General features: G+C 40.6%; 1 protein-coding gene across 1 annotated transcript in view; it reads left to right on the plus strand.

The window, feature by feature from the left end:
* The window catches only part of LOC109968355 (AT-rich interactive domain-containing protein 1B-like), a 197,378-nt gene that overhangs the window by 140,607 nt on the left and 35,886 nt on the right, over positions 1-20,885 (plus strand). Inside the window, exons 6-7 of the mRNA XM_020614568.1 lie at positions 1,370-1,673; positions 16,115-16,201. Of these exons, the coding sequence (XP_020470224.1) occupies positions 1,370-1,673; positions 16,115-16,201 (391 nt within the window). The remainder of the gene's footprint in view (positions 1-1,369; positions 1,674-16,114; positions 16,202-20,885) is intronic.

A 20,885-nucleotide genomic window follows, 5' to 3' on the forward strand; every position in this document is an offset into this window, starting at 1 on the left:
TTCCTGTCAGTACTCTGGCTGCAGCATTTTGGATTAACTGGAGGCTTTTTAGGGAATTATTGGGACATCCTGATAGTAAAGAGTTACAGTAGTCCAGCCTGGAAGTAACAAATGCATGGACCAGTTTTTCAGCATCACTTTGAGACAAGATGCTCCTGATTTTTGCAATATTCCTAAACAATCTGGAAGCAAGCACAACGCAGTGCAAATACAGAAAACAGGAAATAAGTACGGTTTACCGCAGGAAACAGCAGTCTGTCAAAGGTTCCGCCAACCTTCTACAGTAATATATTACACTGACCCCCTGTCTTCTGCTCAGACATGTGATGACTGCTGCATGCTATACTTTAATTGAGTGCAGAATTTTTGTGTATGTATTAAACATTCACCGGTCTGCTGGACAGAAAATTGCATAGCAAGCAATAATAGAACAAGCCTGAAAAAAGTCATTTTGTGTATGCTTGCGAATGTGAATGTAAAGTTGGGTTTGTTTTGAGTTTAAGACCACACAGTGACTTAAGTGACACAAACAGACTAATAGAAACATGACTCTCTGTGATAACAGTAATGGTTGTACTGGACTCAGGTGAGACAAGAATGGAGGTCACCAGGCTTGGTATAGCAGGTAGGATCAGCTGGTTTATACCCGTAACTCTTCCCCTTCCTCCTAAAGTGGACACCAGTCAGGAAACCAAGGTCATTTACAGGTGACTTCCTGCATATTCGGCTACAGCTGGGGCGCAGTCTGTGAGTGTGTGCTGGTGGGTGTGTTCAGCGGTGTGTGGTTAGGGGGCAGCCATCACATTGCATTACATCATATCTCCTCTTCTCTTTATTTCACAAACTGCCTCTCTTCCATCCATCCAACCTATCTAAGCGAACACACACACACTTACATAAAAATACACAATCTTGGTCTGTATGAAAACCCACTACAATTCATTTTCACTACGCCAGCTGGTGTACATTGGTAGCTTCTACTGAGGGGTACTGCCTGCTCTTGTGTCATATTAACCACTCTCACTATGACTTCTGAGAATTAATCTCAGTGATTACAGTAGGCCACAAAAAATCAAGTGCTCTTTGGGGGCACAGAGTGTAAACTTTTAACCTGTAGTGTCTTATAAAAGCATTGGAAATATGTTGCTTCTTCGCTTTGTATTTCATTTCTTTTTTATACATTATATAATGTTTTTTCAGCCAAACAATCATATCTCAATTATGCTGAAATAGTTGCAGTGTTTTATTATATCATAATATGCACCAGGAAAATGTTGTGCTTAAATTTGCCACCTGCTGTGTCACTTCTGATCACATGCTTGAGTAAACTTCATAAATACTCACTGTTAAGTCCTTTCTTATGTTCCAGGATCTGTCCGGCTCGATTGATGACCTCCCCACTGGGACAGAAGTGGGACTGGGCTTGGCCGTGAGCGCTGGCGGCTCTTCCAGCAGCAGCAGCAGTAGTAGCCAAGTGGAGCACGGAGGCGCCAATAATCAGGGCCAGTCGCCTTTCTCCCCTCATGCCTCCCCCCACCTTCCCAGCCAGAGGAGTGGGCCCTCTCCCTCCTCTGTGGGCTCCCCTGCAGGTTCCACTCAGTCCCAGCAGTCCCGGTCTGGCTCTGGACCCATCTCTCCTGCCAGTGGACCATCTGCCAACACCGCTGCACCAGGTAAGTTTACCATCAGAGCCTCTCAAAGTATGTGCATATACATGTTGATAGTCCAGTTTTATCCAATTAAAAGCTGCAACTTGATAACTTTATTCTCTTAATCACCACAAAGAAACAAAACTACCAGTGACAAGATTTGTTGTTCAAAGTTCAAAGTGTTTATTTGTCATATGCACAGTTAGGAAACGTGTTTCCCTGTACAATGAAATTCTTACTTTGCCGTCCACATGAATGCCGCAAAATACAAATTAAATATAAAGTAGATAAATAAGTAACACAAAATCTAAGGCACTTTAAGCAGCAACAAATACAGCAATATAATAAAAAATATATAAAAAATATAACAGCAAATGTATGCTGCATGGGAGCAGCATGTGCAGCAGAGTCATTGTGCAATTAAGCATGTAACACAAATAAGTAACACAAAATCTAAGACACTTTAAGCAGAATCAAATGCTGCAATATAATAATAATATATATAATACAATATAATATAATTGTCAGAACCAGACACTTCACTGCATTTTAGATTGTATACCGCTGTGGTAGGTTCCCTGGAAACTAGAAAATTTGCAAAATTGCTTTACAGCTTGAAGGGAAATTGTTTTGTGCCACTAAACAAAGGAAATTAGAAACCAATCACAAACAAAGCCCAATCAGTGATGTCACATCAGGTGTATTGCCTTTGGCAGCTGATAAAAAATAGCTCCTGTGACATCACTGATTGGGTAAGTGTTTGCTGTTTAAAAGTTATAATCGTTAAGGCAGTGCCATAGGTAAATAAGCATAACACAGTTATCACACTTAGTTTGTGCTTGACCTTTCCATTTAGTTTACTATTTACAGACCTAAGCCTGATTTCATTTGTTTTAAAATATGTGCATTTAAGGAGGATTTTAAAAAGGTCATGTAGGAAACTGACCCTGATGCAGAGAAGGTGTACGTGTTCCACAAATAACAGCATGCATATTTAAATGTAGTGCACTCTGAGAGAGTATCACAAAACTAAAGCTTTTGGATCATACCTTTCTATAACCCAAGAGATGGTAAATGGTCTTATACTTGTATAGCGCTTTTCTACGCTTTACAGCACACTCAAAGCGCTTTCGCACTACTTGGCCATTCACCCACACATCGGTGTTATCACCGGGAGCAACAGCATCTTGCTCAAGGACACTTCGACATGTTGGCTGGACAAGCCAGGAATCGAACCTCTAATCTTCCGGTTAGGAAATGACCCGCTCTACCTCCTGAGCCACAGCCATCCACACCCCCAAGATAAAGACAAGGAACTTGTCTTTCTTGGGTTTTTTTTATATAATTACTAATAAAAATATTGTCCATGTAAATCTACTGTACGCATTGTGACTGTTGGAGAGGTACTGTAGATGAGCATTGTTTCACCTCTTTTTAGAGCTGTCCAGTTGATATGTAGTATAAAGGTGTCAATATCCTGGTCTAATAGCATCTTCTTCCTGAGCACAGCTCACTGTATTATCCCCTCAGATCAATTTTCACTCATCTGGACTGGACAGAGGATGAGGCTGAGTGCACACTGCAGCAGAAGACCAAATAATATCAGTTCAGCTTGTCTAGACTTTGATATCTCTGGTCCAAATGAAATCCTAATTACAGCTTAGTGCTGAGTGCTTACGGTATGTCTCTGTATTGTCACACAGTTTTTGTCCTTGTGGTAGGGTTTTGTAGGTCTTTGATCACAGTGTTGTAGAAATGTGTCCCTGCCTTGCAGTGGAATTTTAGTCAGAAGTCCATCTCCAACATTTCCAGCATTTCTGTCCAGGCAGTATTTCCTCTCCAGTCTGACTGTTAATGAATTGAGACTGTCTGGTAGTAGAGAACCTCCCATCTGATTTATAGCCTTATCTAAGATATGGCAGGCCAAACAAGACACCAACAGGATTATCAGACAATGCATGCTGTGTCTGTCTCCTGAGGCCAAAGCAGAGTGTATAACCATTTAGATAAACACTGAGCATTATAAACAAGTGTGGATTTGATTTGCCACAGACAGACAGGTGTGTGTGTGTGTGTGTGTGTGTGTGTGTGTGTGTGTGTGTGTGTGTGTGTGTGTGTGTGTGTGTGTGCATCATCCCACCACCTCTCTGCCCGACTGAGTGGCTGACCTGCACATCAGCATGTCTCAGACCTGTCAGTCACTCTGACGAGGCGGGGCAAAATGTCTTGAATGAGATCCTGATGTGAGCTCCTCCTCCTCCTCCTTTTCTCCCCGCAGCCGGTCACTAGAATGACTGACGCTAATGAAAAACTTGGACAGTTGTTTTCTAGGCGCTTGTGCCAAGAATTATGACGAGAATCCGGAATGAGGCGGCAAAGATGGGAAGCGAAACCGATCGCTGGGATGTGATTAATAAGAAAATATTTAAAAATATTCCCTATGCCAAATAAATGGTGATAAAGCGTGGAGCAGTGACTAACATCTGGCATGTTTTAGAGGCTGTACTACAATCAGTTTGAATTAGATCAAGGAGCAGCCATCCTAAGAGAGACACAGGAGAACTAATATGGTTAGCAGACATCTGATTGCTAACACTCCACTTTCTAATACTTCATCACAAGTTAGGACACTTGGTTAATGTTGTTTTAGTTTAGCACAAGACAGTGCGAAGAGGGGGAAGCAAGGGAGTTAACAAGCAGCACTGTGTATATGTGCATGTGGGTTGTTTTGTGAGATTTGTATCTTAAGCACTCCCACTTCTGTTACTTCTGCAGCCATAAAAAACATGCAGCTTACAAACACCTCCATCCATCCATCCATCCATTTTCCTCCGCTTATCCGGGCCCGGGTCGCGGGGGCAGCAGTCTAAGCAAAGATGCCCAGACATCCCTCTCCCTAGACACTTCCTCCAACTCCTCCAGGTGGATATTGAGGCATTACCAGGCCAGCCGAGAGACATAGTCCCTCCAGCGTGTCCTGGGTCTTCCCCGGGGCCTCCTCCTGGTGGGACATGCCCGGAACACCTACACATTCTTCATTATTCAAACCAGTTGTGCAAACAACAGCATCCTCTAAATAAACAAAATAAGACAAACATTAATAAGCTCATTAATTACTGTGAGACACTAAGACTGTTTTTATCTGCAGTAGTTTGAGCTCCAGTCAAGAAAATGTCAAAACACAACATATCTTGTGGCTGCATTGCATTCTGCTCCAATAAGGCCACTGACAGTGGAGAAATTAGGATCTTCTAGAATGGATTCTGTGCCCCGACTGTGTCAGAATCAGTTGTTTACATTGATGCTTTAGCTATTTTGAAATATGTTCTTCTGTTAAGCACCAGTGTAGCTGTGCGGTAAATGTCTTATGATTTCAATTGTCAGCATAAATCCAGAGAATACTGAGACAGTTTGTAGCTGCCAGCAGTGGTGAATAAGTACATTTACTGAAGTGCCTTACTTAAGTACAATTTTGAGGTATCTGTACTTTACTTGAGTAGTTATATTTTGTACTACTTCATACTTCAATTGTAATTTAATTTAATTTTATAGGCAAATTTTATACTATTTTTTAACTTAAGTTACTAGTTACTTTTCAGAATCACATTAATTTAAAAGTAGAGTCATAAGACTTTATTGATCTCTGGTGGAAAATTCTCTTGTTGCTCTGCACTGACTGAAATTTTATTCATACATGCTAGTTAAAACTAGCTCCCCCTTTACCAGCTGCAACATTCAAGTGATAAACACAATAATGCATCAGTAATTATAACCCAAATATCCAAATTAAATGTGTTAATCTGCATAAAGAGTACTTTTACTTATAGTAATTTAAGTATGTTTTAATGCTAATATTTTTGTACCTTTTGTACTTCTTAAACTACTGGCTCCCAAACCAAAGTCTTAAAGTGTCATAAATGTTTACACACCACACACATGGATATGGATATGGACACCGATACAGATATACAGTAGATATAGATATAGATACTAGCAGTCAAACGTGTGGACACACTTTCCCATTGACTTTTCCATTAAATTTTCCCAGTCAATTCAGTGGGAAAATGTGTCCACACTTTTAACTGGTAGTGAATATAAATCTCACAGGACACACATTTACCCTTGACAGCAGTCAGAGGAGAACAATTTCATCATGTCATTCTTTCACCTGACTGTCAAACACACATGCACACAAAAATAATACAAAGGCATACACAGCTGCACATGAGCACACATATCTATAAACAGTTGATTTCATGGCTTCACACTACACAATGTGGTCACACATTTTTATCACGTACTGTATATGTGCTTGCTTGGATGAGTGACAGTGTTGTTGGAGCATACTGTATGTGTTTATAAAGACTGACACATTGCCAGCCTATCACACACCCATACACACTTGCACAAATCTATCTTGCATGAGTTCCATGGCATGCCTGTGATTCCCCCATCTCCTCACTTCTCCTCTTCTTTCTTCTCTCTCTCTTCCTTTTTCTCTCTCTCTTGCTTTCTCCATCTTTCCATGAAGCAAATCCAATACACTGTAACATTATCTGGGCCTTGCCTTGCTATTTGGATTCTCTCCCAGAGCCAAAAAGGTACACACTGGGCCAAATTGATTTTCCTGTTGCGCTAGATTTGTGACAGTCGAGCAGAAATCACATTGCTCAACCGCCAACCTCCCCCGCCTCTTCCTCCACCTCATATATACACACACATACATACACAAAAAGAGACTCTCATACACACACCCCTCCTTCCTCCCAGTGTCTCTGAAGTAATTCAGAGCACCCTCAGAATATTTTTCTCATTCCATGAGGCATCGGGGTCGAGGCAAGCAGACATTTGTCTCTCATCCGGATGGATGTGAGGCAGAATGGGAGCACGGGCATTCAAGCTTCCATCACTGACTCCGAGCTGTAGGGGAGAGAGGCAAAGGCAACCAGTCAGGTGCAGAACACAAGGTCCTGAAAATGTTAAGCCTTCAGAGTAACTCAGTTAATTTCTTTCTAACTGTAGCAACCACAGAATTAATTAAAAGTGCTCTTTTGCATGTGCATGCTTGGCTTTTCAAAATATTTTTTGATATAGCTGTTTGGTTTGAGTGTGTACATGGGCTAGGTTGATAGCCCGTCAGTATTGCTTCACTTCCTGTCCGCCTTAGTATACCTGTCACTTCTCTTCCCAAGCACGAGTCGGAGGCATATCCATGTTCAGGGCTGAAACTGATACATATTAAATCAAACTTCACACAAAGTGAGCATAGAAACTCAGCTGTCATCAGCCAGGTCACTGTTGCTGATAGGTTAGAGGCAATAAGGTGCAGAGATATTTGCTGCTATGTGAGGGAATATTCCACAGCAAATTTCAGTGTCAACAAAATATACACTGCTCTTCAGACTCTATGATCTGACCTGAACGTAGTGGCAGTTCTCTGGGAAGTAGGCTGCTGCTACAAAATCACCCGTAGTTCATTTGGGTTGAGATCTTGGAGGCCTGCATGCTCAATATAGCAGTACCATTTGTTTCTCCAGTTGTTTATTCAAGTTCTTTTTTTTCCCGTTTATCTGCAGTCCGTATATTCAGACAGAGCACAACGCAGTTCTTCACTCTCCATCGACTTTGCATTGTGAAAAGGTGTCTGACAGTTCAGTTTTGTTTTTTTTTAAGTGAAAAATCCCTAAAACCAGCTGTGTGGTAGGATCCACTGTCAAGAAGGCAAAGAACCCAGAGTTAAAGTTTTAAAAGTTGCCAAACAAAAAAACTAAGCTTTAAGAAGACAAATTTTGGATGAAGCTGAGGCATTGGCAGGCACAGCAGGGAAACAGGGAACCTGGTTCGATATGTCTACTTGTGCTGCAGGCATCTAGATATGTTTGTAGGTGTTTTAATCTATCTACAGTACTATAGCTTCCTAACACATAACGTGAGGGAGGAAAATTAGCATTACAGTTTATTTATTTCCAAAATAGAGCTAGATCTAGAGGGAGCTGGGGTGCAGCTGGTAACTAAAATGATGGTGGTAATAGCTGTGTGTTAGCACGCTACAGTACTGTACAGTAGCTAAGGCACTTGCAGACATTGGTCTGCATAGCTTTCTGATTTATAACTCAAGTTGTATACTGTCAAAATGCTTTTCCTTAACCTACAGAAATATAGTAACCTAAAATGACATTTGGAAATTGGACCTAACAGTGATACAATGCTTGTTGTACACAAAGGCATGTCGAGTGTCAGGATTCCACAGTTTCCCTGTTTTTTTTCTGCTAATGCCTCACTTTTCTCTTTTTAAAGTTGTTTTTTTTTCAGCAGCTTTTAAAACTGTAATTCCTTGTTCTTTGCCTTCTTGGTAATGCATCCTACCACACAGTAGCTTTTAGACATTTTTTAGTTTTTTTGTAAAAAAAAAAACAAAAAAAACAACTGATTTGTCAAAGAGGCACCTTTACTCATTACAGAGTCAGTGGCGTGAGATGAATTGTCGCTCCCCCTGGTGTGGGCATGGCTCACTGTAAATGTGCTCTGTCTCTGTATTGCAGTATACTGTATGTTGGGTTATTGTTCACATAAACTTTGGGATTGCCATTCAAAGATAGGGAAGAATGTTTTGATGCTGTTATCACTCAGGCTACAACAAAATACAGTCTGTTCTCCATTCAAGTTCTGTTTTGTTCACAAAATAATCATTTCACAGCTTAAAAAACAAGTCGTGGTCTTATTCCCCCCCTGTCACCATGGTGATCTTTGTGTTTGCTTTCAATTAAAAGCTCCACCAGATACACAGTTAACTACACTGGAACTGCGTGTGTATTTATGCTAGTTTTCAGGTCTGTTCTGTGTTTGTTGGTGTTTTCATCTCTGTGCGTACCCGTGTTTACACATTTGTGTCTGCATGTGTGCCTGCCTTTGAAGGCCAAACTGCAATACTTTCCCACATTGTGCAGCTACTAATTGACACAGGGCACATCCACACTCCTCTATGGGCCAGCCAACTCAAAAAATCAAAAATACTCATTTCTCCCGCTTCTATTTTCCTCTATTTTCTTCTCTCTCCACCAAGGTCCGCCAAGGTCCAGTTAATAGTGCCTGCCTGCCCTCCATCCTTCCCCAATTCCCCTTGTCCTCCCCTCTCCTCTCCTCCCTTTTCCATCTCTCCTCACCTCTTCAAGTTTTTATTTTCTTCTAAATAGATGATTGAAGCTTGCAGGCGAGTGCTCGGGAGAGTTTAAGCTGTTTATCTGCTCTTCGCTTCAAGTGCTTCCAGGGCCTAGAAAAGAACAGAAAGGTCATGGAAAGAGAAAGAAGGGTAGATAGAGGCTGGGAGACAGAGAGGGAGAGAAGGCCAGGCCTGTCCAGTTTGTTTGCCCAAGGGTCCTTCCCTACGAATCTCCTCCAACCCGCTTTACATCCGCTTTGTCCTTTACATTGTCTCCCAGCCTAGCCTGTGCTTTGTGTTCACTTTTACATTGTAAAAACACATTTCTATCTCTAATTATGCTAATGAAAACTACGGACAAAAAGTCTGTTGCTCTTTTAACACACCACGGCCAAAGGTCAAGCGTCGATGCCTGGAAGAAATTGGAGAGTCAAATTAGGCTTGCATGCAAAAATTGGCCATTTTAAAAAACGATATCACTAAACAACTTTCCCAACGAGAGAGAAAAACAAATTTTGCAAAATACTGTACCAGAAAAGACCCCACAGGGATGTTCAACCAAAACATATCATATTCCCTCTGTTAGTGGTGAAAGTTATTACAAGAACGCATTGGACGAGAGTGGGTGGGGGGTTGGGTTTTTATGCAAGTGTATTCTGCTGTGTGGAGTGTGTAGAGTCATGCGAGTTTTGTAGTCACACCACTCCCTGAGAGGCTGCATAGTGGGAACACTGCCTCTGGCGGTCCCTGTCCCTCTCTCTTTCTCTCATTATTTTTATCATTCTTACTTTCTCTTATGTTCCCTCTTGTGTCTTACGTTCCCTCATCCCCACCCTTTCCACCCTACAGTTTCTCTGTTTGTCTCTGCTGCTTTCTTTGCTCAGAGCGTTGCTGTGGTACAGGACTCCCACCGAGGAACACGGCTGAATTTTCCATCCACATTTCTGCCTTTGTTCCTCTCTCTTATGTCTTCACAGTTCTCCTCCAGCTCTCTTTCTCTGCTTCTGTCCTCCTTTTTTTCTTTTTTATCTCCTCCCCCCACCATATAAGCTCTTTCCCCGCAATCCCACATGCTTCTGTTTTTCCTACTCCTGATGGCTGCTCGTGTTCAAAATCAAACAGCAAAATGCCCTCCCCACAGGCATAATATTCACAAAGCACACCACTGGCCAAAATAGAAAAAAAACCATGCCTGCTTGCTGTGTTAGCCATTTAGAGAAATCCCATTCTAACTCTGTCCGACTGGAAAAAACTAGCTGGAGCACAGTGCACAATTATTTTCCCTCCCCAAACCTATTTTCTTGCTTTCTCTCACTCCATTGCTCTCTCTCTCCCCCGCATCCTGCTTGCTGTTTTTTAGCTTAAGCTGCAGTTTTGCTTTACTTACAGTTGCTACTCAGCGTTGGAAGTAATGAGGATCTTGGGAGAGCGTTTGTTTTGTGAGCCACTGCAGGCCTGCGCTCGTCCCCTACAGGGAGAGTTAACTGGCATTAGCCCCCGGCTTGGAGAGGCATTGACTCGCACCCATTGAAATCTAAACCACCATTATTGGAGCCTGCTGTTTATCTGCCTCTTTCCCCTAAAGACACAGCAAGTAGGGGACATTACCTTGGTGTGTGTGTTGGATGGTACAGGTGTGTGTGCGTTTTCACCCTAAGGGTTGTATTATAAGATGGTGCTGAAGCAGCCCTTTCTCTGTGTTCTACACCGGCCTATTTGTATTCACTGCTGTTACCTCACTTTAGCAAAATTGTCCTCTGCTCTCTCCAGAGGGTCTGCAATAGTCAGAAACACAGTCTGTGAATGTGTGTGAGCATATACTGTAGAGGCATCACTGCATCTTTGAGTATACATATAATGTATCTGCAACCCTTTCAGGCATGTACACTCGTGTTTGCTAATACACACCGGTGCCTTTTTTTATTGGCAATTAATAAAAGTCACTGACTCGCTAGTTGACTTTCTGGTTTACACACACTCACATACACACAAATACAGTAGATCCTAAGCTTAATATTACCAGGGCCCTGAAATAAAACAGAACTATGGCCGCAAGTACTCTCCCTCTGCTTTGAACTTCCTCAGCATTTGCATTTGAAACCCTGATGAAAAAAGCTTCAAAGACCACACTCCCTCTCTTCAAAGGAGTCTCAGGGTTGCCTCTCCTTGTAAAAGAGAAATACAGAATGTGTATTGGGTTTTTAGAGGGGAGCATTATCTCCAAAAATGCAATGAACTCTCATTACTTTTGGCCCTGCTGCCTTGTGTCATGAGGAAAGAGTAGAAAATGGATGTGCTTGCTAAGTGCCTTTTTACAAAACGGAAACTACAGCTATTTGACTCTTCAGCCCCCCCACCCCACCCCGTTCACTCTTGGTCTTCATGTAGTAGATCCTGTCCTTCTAAAACTCCATCAGCGTGATTATTTCTGTTCATCTTTAAAGCCTGATGTTCTCTGATAGATCAGTGTTAAGGGCAAATGTTTTTACTTGTGCTCTCAGGTCTTTCACGAATATGTTGTTTGAAGAGCAAAAGAATCACAGAAAAAATGAAAACATCCAGTTAAAAAGTATCATTTAATTGCAATGAAGTAAATGTAAAAACACTTTTCTTTATCTGAAACTACTGCTCCCATTGTTTTAAACTCAGTATGTGCGGATGTGAGGGGTATGGCTTTTCATTTGTGTGTGCTCAGCTGGGCGCTCGTGAAAGTGCAAATTGCAACTAGTGGATAAAAACTGAGGGACAGAACTATATCGCCACGCCACATGTGCTAAGTGTGTTATAGAGCACCTATGGGGACACTAGCACTATAAGGAACAAAGAAATCTAAACACTGAATAAAAGACGCCTTTAAACACATACACATGAACACATATGGAGTTTAAGATTAAAAAAACAAAACAATACAACAATGAGAACCCACTGTATTTAAAGTTACATATTGCATAGATCCTCATAGTTACAGTCAGATATGCTTACGATCAGATCAGTACAGATATTAATTCACACAGACACACACCGCATCAGTAAAAGGATCCTGGATGGTGAAAGAATTTCTGTACCATTTGTTTGTTTAACATCTTCATTCATAGCTTGTGAAGCTGTTGTTTTTTTTTTCCCTTACGGACAGAGAAAGATATACAGTCAGCTCATGCTGACATTTGGCTCTCTCTCCCCCCTCTCTCTCTCAGTGGCACCCAGAGAAGAAGTGCACGTCAAAGATTCAGCGTATGAATTATTAATGGTACGGATTAAACGTGCCAAGACACACTGTGGAGCCTGTTTGTTTTATTTGGACGTAATTATTTAATGGCACCTTGTTAAAAATGATGGTGAAGAGAGAAGAGGCGAGAAGAAGGCAAGGGCAGAAGGGAAGAGGAGAAAATGTGAGAAGAGGCTTTGTTTGAACAATAATTAGTAGTGAAATAATTACAAACTACTCAAAGGTTCACTCATTCAATGGAAAGAAAGCGGGGGTGGGGGGGTTGAGGCCGAGGCCTTATACTCAGCTATACTACTATTTCTCTCTCATTCACACACACACAAACAGGCGATCATATTGTTGCATTAATCTCATCTCTGGTGACAGTTTACATGGGTATGTGCAGAGAGGCTGCTGTTCCCTATTTATGCCTTCATAGCAGCAGGCAGTAACACACACACATACAGTTCAAGCTGCTGCCACCACCACTCTGCCATCCAAACAAACAGAGTCTGACAGCATAGCTGGTGCCTGGCATGCAACCCTGCACACACACAAAAACAAAAGCTAGCCTTTATTGCAGGGTCGTCTTTCATTGTTTAAGGGTTCAGTAAATGTCTACCGTGTCCTCACTAACCACCCACATGTCTTAACCCATACTGCAGCTAAATCTGTCCCCCTGGCAACAAGTGGCTACGACCCTGTCTTTTGGCTGCTCCAAGCAGACACATCCAACATAAGCAGTACAATAAAGTGTTAATATACAGTACACACAGACGCAGAAAGATGCACAAACATAAAGTATACACAGTACATATCAGTAATGGAAAGTAGCTAAGTAAGTTTTTTCAACTACTATACTTAAGCTTATGTTCATTGGAACTTGTACGTTGTACCGGGTACAACACTTAAATATTCCTACTGTATGCAACTATGTCCATTAGAGAGCTTTAGTTGCTACTTATTTATTTAGACAATAATATATGAGCAGCTTCTTCAGATTAAACTCACAAAATTTGCTACCAATCAACCAACTGCAACTTACACGCTAATTACATTAATATCATCCATTTCTCAGGTAATTTGACTTAAAACTCTTTAATTGAGGACTTTTACTGGAATTTGTTTTACAGTTTGCTACTACTTTGTATTTTGTTACGGTGTCCTTCATGGGTCCTTCTTTCATCACTGGTACATACGCATATCGAAGCACGTAGCCACTGTTATCTTAGAGTTTCTTCAGTGTTTGCTCACTGACGTTTCCACTTGCCTCCCACCACATGGTGACAGAGTCACTAATCAAAAATTCTCTCTTTGAAGCAGCGCCACTGGATCTGTTTGTGTGGCATCTGTATGTGTGTGAGACCATTTGAGCACATATCACATGTGCCTTTGTGCTCTTAAATGTGTTTTGTTGTGCGCTTGAGTGCATTTATTTAAACTTGTTTGTGCAATTACTTGTGTGTCTATGTGTGTAGGCAGCTGGGTGAATGGAAATGTTGTTATACACATAAAGCACACTTTTGATTGTGTGATTGATTAATGTGAAGTGTTTCCTCCATAACAGGGGATTTACAGTATATCCACTGTCAGGTTTCAAGACACCGTATCAACAAAATTGTATTAATGCATCACTCCACATGATTCATCCAGAGTCGGTGATTACTTTTAGCACATATTCCTGTTTCTATAAAGGCAAGTTAAATCAAGTACCGCAATTGTAAAATTATGCACTGACATACGATGACTGCATCATCACTGCATACGTGCATATATATAGACAAATTTATCTGCCACCAAAGACGGTTTGAATTAGGAACTCTATAAAGTCCCTACTAGATTGTCTGAAGGACAGTAAAGCTTGGATGTTGTTAAATTTTCTTAATTTAAACAAACGGAAAGCTGACACTGTGGTCTTTGGACCCGGGGACTCCCTCATTTCTCCTTATGGTTACGTTGCTTCGTTAATACCCTACTGTAAACCTTATGCAAAAAACCTGGGTGTGATCTTTGACAGTGATTGTGTGGATGCTGTAAAGCATCCACACAATCACTGCTCTCCTGTTCTTTATTGTATGGATGCTGATTCAGCAGAAATTCAACTTCACCATACTTTCAGCTATCAAAATGTTGAGCTCCTCAAGGACATTCATGCTTTTCTTCCAAATTTTTTTAAACTTTATACCTTAGAAATATTTAGCTTTATTTTGAAAGTTTTGCCCCATTCAAATGAATGGGGGAAATTCTACTTCAGCATAATTTCAGCTATTTCAGGTATCAAAATGTTCAGCTCTTTAAGGACATTGATGCTACTACTCAATTTTTCTAAATCTCATACCTTTGAAATATTTAGCTTTATTTTGAAAATCATGCCCCATTGAAATGAATGGGGAAATTTTACTTCAGCATAATTTCAGGTATCAAAATGTTCAGCTCTTCAAGGACATTCATGCTTCTATGCTGAATTTTTCTAAATTTCATACTTTTAAAATATTTAGCCTTATTTTCTAAATCTTGCCACATTCAAATGAATTGGAAAATTCTACTTCAGCATACTTTCAGCTATTTCAGGTATCAAACTGTTCAGCTCTTCAAGGACATTCATGCTTCTTTTCAAAATTTTTCTAATTCTCTCATACCTTTTTAATATTTAGCTTATTTTGAAAATCTTGCCCCATACAAAAGAATGGGAGAAATTCTACTTCAGCATACTTTCAGCTATCAAAATGTTGAGCTCCTCAAGGACATTCATGCTTCTCTTCAGAAATTTTCTAAACTTCATACTTATGAAATATTTAGGTTTATTTTGAAAATTTGCCCCATTCAAATGAATGGGAAAATTCAAGTTCAGCATACCTTATGAGCTATTTCAGGTATCAAAATGTTCAGCTCCTCAAGGACATTCATGCTTTTATTCAGAATTTTTCAAAACATCACACTTTTAAAATATTTAGCTTTATTTTGAAAATTTTGCCCCATTTAAATGAATGGGGGAAATTCTACTTCAGCATACTTTCAGCTATTTCAGGTATCAAACTGTTCAGCTCTTCAAGGACATTCATGCTTCTCTTCAGAATTTTTCTTAATCTCATACCTTTGAAATATTTAGCTTATTTTGAAAATCTTGCCCCATTCAAATGAATGGGGAAATTATTTTAACCTATTGCTTTAAACATTGTACAACACTTGTTTTTTATGTGCTTATACATAAATAAATTGTCTCAATATACATAGGGTACAGTATGTTTCCCACATCACACTGTGTTACTTGCATTATACTGTAGAGCCAGTGAAATTAGAAAAAACAAACCAGATTTCCCTTCTCTGCTCCTCTCTTCATTGTCTAAAGTCTGAATTCAAAGATAAAAGGTTAATTTGCCATATCTGTCCTTCTTGTGGGCCAAATCAATCCACAATACTCTCTGTCACCCATTTTCCTAATCAGACCCTCAAGTCACTATTGGATTTCAATGGAACATGTGCAGATCGAAGACCCGCACAACCACCTAATCAATGAGCCTCAAATGGTTCTGGTTTTCTATAGGGGATCATCTGGTTTTAATGCTTACACAAGGAAGTGACACGTGCTCCAGTGACTTGATACGTCCTCTGGAATCGCATTTGTCATTCAACTCATAGCAAATCACAAAGAGTGTACAATGACTGCATCCAGTGCTCACTGTGTCTGTAAGGGCAGTACATTTGGCACTAAAGAAACAAAGTTAGGGCAACCTCAGTCAAAGTAAAACGTTCATCTTAATAGTGATTCCTCATTGTTTCTCTTTTGTCAATCAAAAGGCAGAAAACGTTTTGGCCCTGGTAACTTTTGTGCCATTGAGAGAAATTTAAGAGAAAGAAGGGGGTCAGTAAGAGCTGTATTGTTACATAAGTTCCTGTAGTTTCCTTCAAAGATTGGAAGCAATTGTAAATCCATTTTCAATTGACCTTGCTTTCATGCAAAGATGGGAATTCAATTTATGCAAAAAGAACTTCTTTTAATGTGACAGCTTTTGTTACACAGACAGAATTGCACCATTGTAACCCTAAAATGTTTTGGCATATGCCTGAATCTTCATGTCCTGACTTTTTGTTGCCATGCAGGTTCAACCATGGCCCCACAGAGCTCTGGGAATGGACCAGATGGAGTCCACACGCAAATCTCCCGCTCACCTATGGCTCATGATAGAGGTGTGTATGTGCGTTGGCTGCTGAGTAGAATTTGATATTTGGCCTTGTCCAATGAGAGAATAGTGAAGATTGCAAGTCTACAAAGACTGATTTGTGTGCATGTGCCAGCGTGTGTTTATGACATGATTTGTATTATGCATGTCCTTAGAAGACACTGTGGTCTCTGTATGTGTGCAACATAATAATGTTCATGAGAAATGCAGACTCATGCATCACACTCTTGTCTGAAATTCAGTTCAGTTCAATTTTATTTGTATAGCACCAAACCAAATAAGGTCTAGACCTTGCTATTATTATTATCATTATTATTATAAAGGAAACACCCAACAAATCCCCCTTGAGAAAACACCTGGCGACAAGGGGAGGAAAAACTCCCTTTAACAGAAGAAACCTCCAATAGACCCCGGCTCTTGGTGGGCGGCCTTCTGCCTCAACCAGTTAGGGTGAGTGGATAGAGGAGAGAGAAAAGAAAATTAAAAAAAAGAAAAGCAACAAGACACAACAAAGAATCAAACACTGGGTAGGTTGATGTGGCAAGTGACTTCTCATCAGACACATAGAGCTCTGGAGCCAGGGATACCTTCAGAAAGGTACAGGAATAGAGAGAGAGACACACTACGAGAGACAGGAGACACACAGTTAATGACTAGCAATGGTGGCATGTATGGAGAGAGAGGAGAGTAAAGAAACTTAGAGCATCATGGGGCCCCCCTGCAGCCTAGGCCTATAGCAGCATAACTAAGGGAAGGCTCAGGGTCACCTGATCCAGCCCTAACTATAAGCTTTATCAAAAAGGAAAGTCTTAAGTCTAATCTTAAAGGTAGAGAGGGTGTCCGCCTCCAGAACTGAGACTGGGAGTTGGTTCCATAGGAGAGAAGCTTGATAGCTAAATGCTCTGCCTCCCATTCTACTTCTGTAGATTCTAGGAACCACAAGTAAACCTGCACTCTGAGAGCGAAGTGCTCTGTTAGGATGATATCACTCTACGAGGTCTTTAAGATATAATGGAGCCTTGTCATTAAGGGCTTTGTATGTTAGGAGAAGGATTTTAAATTCTATTCTGGATTTTACAGGAAGCCAGTGAAGAGAAGCTAATATGGGATAGATATGATCTCTCTTGCTAGTTCCTGTCAGTACTCTGGCTGCAGCATTTTGGATTAACTGGAGGCTTTTTAGGGAATTATTGGGACATCCTGATAGTAAAGAGTTACAGTAGTCCAGCCTGGAAGTAACAAATGCATGGACCAGGTTTTCAGCATCACCCTGATAGTAAAGAGTTACAGTAGTCCAGCCTGGAAGTAACAAATGCATGGACCAGTTTTTCAGCATCACTTTGAGACAGGATGCTCCTGATTTTTACGATATTGCTCAGGTGAAAGAAGGCAGTTCTAGAGACTTGGTTTATGTGTGATTTAAAGAACATATCTTGGTCAAAAATGACTTTAAGGTTCCTCACAGCAGTACCAGAGGCCAGAGCTATGTCATCTAGAGTAACTATATGGTTAGACAGCATGTTTTTTAGGTTTTCAGGTCCAAGTACAATAACTTTGGTTTTGTCAGAGTTTCATCTAGGCTTTTATGTCTTTAAGACATGCTTGAAGTTTGACCAGATGATCTGATTGTTCATAGATAAATATAACTGAGTATCACCTGTACAGCAATGGAAATATATGCTGTGTTTCCTGATAATATTGCCTAAAGGGACCATGCATAAAGTGAAGAGAATTTGAACTAGCACAGAGCCCTGTGGAACGCCATGGAAGATTCATCATTAACATGAAAAAAACTGGAATCTATCTGATAAATAAGCTTAGAGTGGTTCCTTTAATCCCAATAACATGCTCTTCTGCCCTCAGCTAAACGTCAGCTGCTTAGCTTATGCAGTGAGCTAAACACAAGAGGCCCACAGAGGAAAACTCCGGAGACGATGAAGAATAATTCTTTGTAGCTCTATTGTAGAACTCTAATTTATACTTTCTTTCCTCTTTGTTGTAAAACTGAAACAGAAATAAAGGACATGCATTTTTATTTTAACATGTGATCCGAATACATTATACATAAATTGTCATTAGAAGTCACGATACACCAAGTTAACATTGTACTAACAGAGGATAAAAGACCGGAAGCAAGATGGTTACAAATGCTAACAGAATGCTAACGTCGTGTTGCCAATACACATGGAGAGGAACAGGATATGTTAACATCAATGTAAAACGCTCAAACTACACACTATATTAAAATGGCACAAGATAATGCTACATAGAGTAAACATAGCACCAGAAACTTACTGACATGTTATGCTAACCCAAGGCGCACCAGAGCTTGAAAGAAAGCCATGAAACTATTACGTCTTATGTCTTGAGTGTATCCCTAAAAATGTCTGGGCTGAAATGGATATAAACTTAGTTCCTGTTGGAGACGCTCACCCACTAGAGGGAACTATAAACCAAGAAAATTAGCTAGAGCTTACATATTTCCCTTAATGGACTAAACTAGACGTTCAAACAAGATAATTTGAAGCCTGAAAGGCAGAATACATGCTCCCCATCCGACATCCAAGAGATGTTACCATGCATAACGTCTAGCAACAAACAATGTAAAGGATACCTAGAGCCCATAGTTTTTTTTGTTTGTTTGTTTGTTTGTTTGTTTGTTTGTTTTAGGCATTGTCCAAAGGAACAAGCAGGACAAGTCGTTTATGGGTCTCTGTTACAGTCTCTGTTCGCCCTTGCGGATATCTTCCTGACTCTGCCATCCTGGCTGGGGAAAGTCTTTGTGATGAGTCCAAGAGGCCATTCATTCCTCTTCTCTTGCACATCTCTGAGTAGGATGACGAGCAGAATACCTGCTCACGTAATAAGATGTTGTGATCAGTGGTGTCAAAAGCAGCACTGAGATCTAAGAGGACAAGTATGGAGACAAGTCCTTTGTCTGAGGCTAGGAGAAGATCGTTTCACCAGTGCGGTTTCTGTACTATGATGGACTCTAAAACCTGACTGAAAATCCTCAAACAAATCATTCTTGTGCAAGTGGTCACATAACTGCTTTTCAACAGCTTTTTCAAGGATTTTAGAAATAAATGGGTGATTGGATATTGGTCTATAATTAGCTAGGACACCTGGGTCAAGAGTAGGCTTTTTGAGTAGAGGTTTAATTACTGCAACTTTAAAAGCCTGCGGAACGTAACCTGTTAATATAAAGAGATTGATCATATTTAATATGGACATGTTGATTAGGAGTAAAACATCTTTGAGCAGCCTAGTCAGGCTGGGGTCTAAGAGACGTTGGTGATTTAGATGAAGTGATTGTTGAGGTCAGCTCAGAGAGATCTGCAGGAGAGAAGCAGTGTAAAAATATAAATGAGGTCTTACAGATGTTTCTGAAGCTGTTGTATTTGATGACTCATCTGTGAAAGTTGTGGAATGGCATAGAAGTGGTTTGTTTTCATACCAGGGAGAAGTGCATGAAGATTAGAGACTGTATGTTAGCAAAGCTCAGCAAGAAGCATCAGCGGTTGTTGTAATGAAAGATGTTCTGAGGGGATGTGAGGACTTGAAGGGCAAAGTGTTAGCACAGAGATGTAAACAAAGAATTTAACTAGACTGGCTTAAAACAAGTCCATAAGAGTCTACTGTTCCAAACTAAGTTCCCTCAGCAAGTACTGTATACCGTAACAAAATATTGCTTTTCTGACAATGCTTGTATTAAAACTTATTTTTAAATAAACATATACTGGATCAAATGATAGTTGTTGTAGGTGATGGTGAGCAGGTGTATATAGAAACACATATAGACACAAGGTTTTAGCATTATGTTTTATTGATGGCCAGCCTTTAGTTTTGCCCACAACTTGTTGCCAAAGACTTGTAACATGAATGCTAACCCACAAGCCACATCTGCCAGCCAGACAGGAAATTGTTTTCAGCAATTATGGCCACTTCTCGTCTATCACTAAAAACAGCAGAACTGCTCATTTAAAAAAAAAAAGCGCATCCCCACAATATTGAAAAAAAAACCCCAGAAAACTGAAAAACTGCTCCTCTCTATCACCCACCAAAGAGCAGTTAAGTCAATGAGAGACAGAGGGAGTGGATAGATGAAGACTGAGAGAGAGGAAGGCACTGTAAAAGGTTATTTCCCAACATGATGAAATCAACCTGGAGATTGAATGCTGCTCTGTAATGCCAGTAAAGCCCCCCACCCCCCAAATCTGTTTTCCTAGCTAGGATTAGCCCCCCCACACACACACGCACACCCCACTTTACTCAAGTGTCTGTCTCCCTAAGAGTCTCTATGCACTCTTCATTTCCATAAATCTGCTGAATGTCCCTTTTTTCCCCACTTTCTCTCGTGTGCTTCACCGACTGCCTGTTGTTGTTGTCCAGCTGAGAGCTTCAATCGCTTTGCCAGAAAGAGAGAATGGTTCATGTGTGTGTGGAGAGGGAGAGGGAACGAACCAGAGAGAGAGAGAGAAATCCTTGAATGTGTTATTTGCTTTTAGCACTGTCTGCACAATGTTCCTCTCCCCATCCATTTTCCAGGCAATTTAAAGTGCAGTATTACAAACTGCATTTTTTTCTCCTCCTCTCCCAGAATCCCCTTACCCTAATGGAAGCAAAACATTACAATAATGTCCTCGCTCCTTAAACCCAGTACTCGCAGCCTAAGCACTTTCAGGCCCCAA

This window comes from Monopterus albus, unplaced genomic scaffold (genome assembly GCF_001952655.1).
Source record: "Monopterus albus unplaced genomic scaffold, M_albus_1.0 scaffold147.1, whole genome shotgun sequence".
In the NCBI taxonomy this organism is placed as follows: Eukaryota; Metazoa; Chordata; class Actinopteri; order Synbranchiformes; family Synbranchidae; genus Monopterus; species Monopterus albus.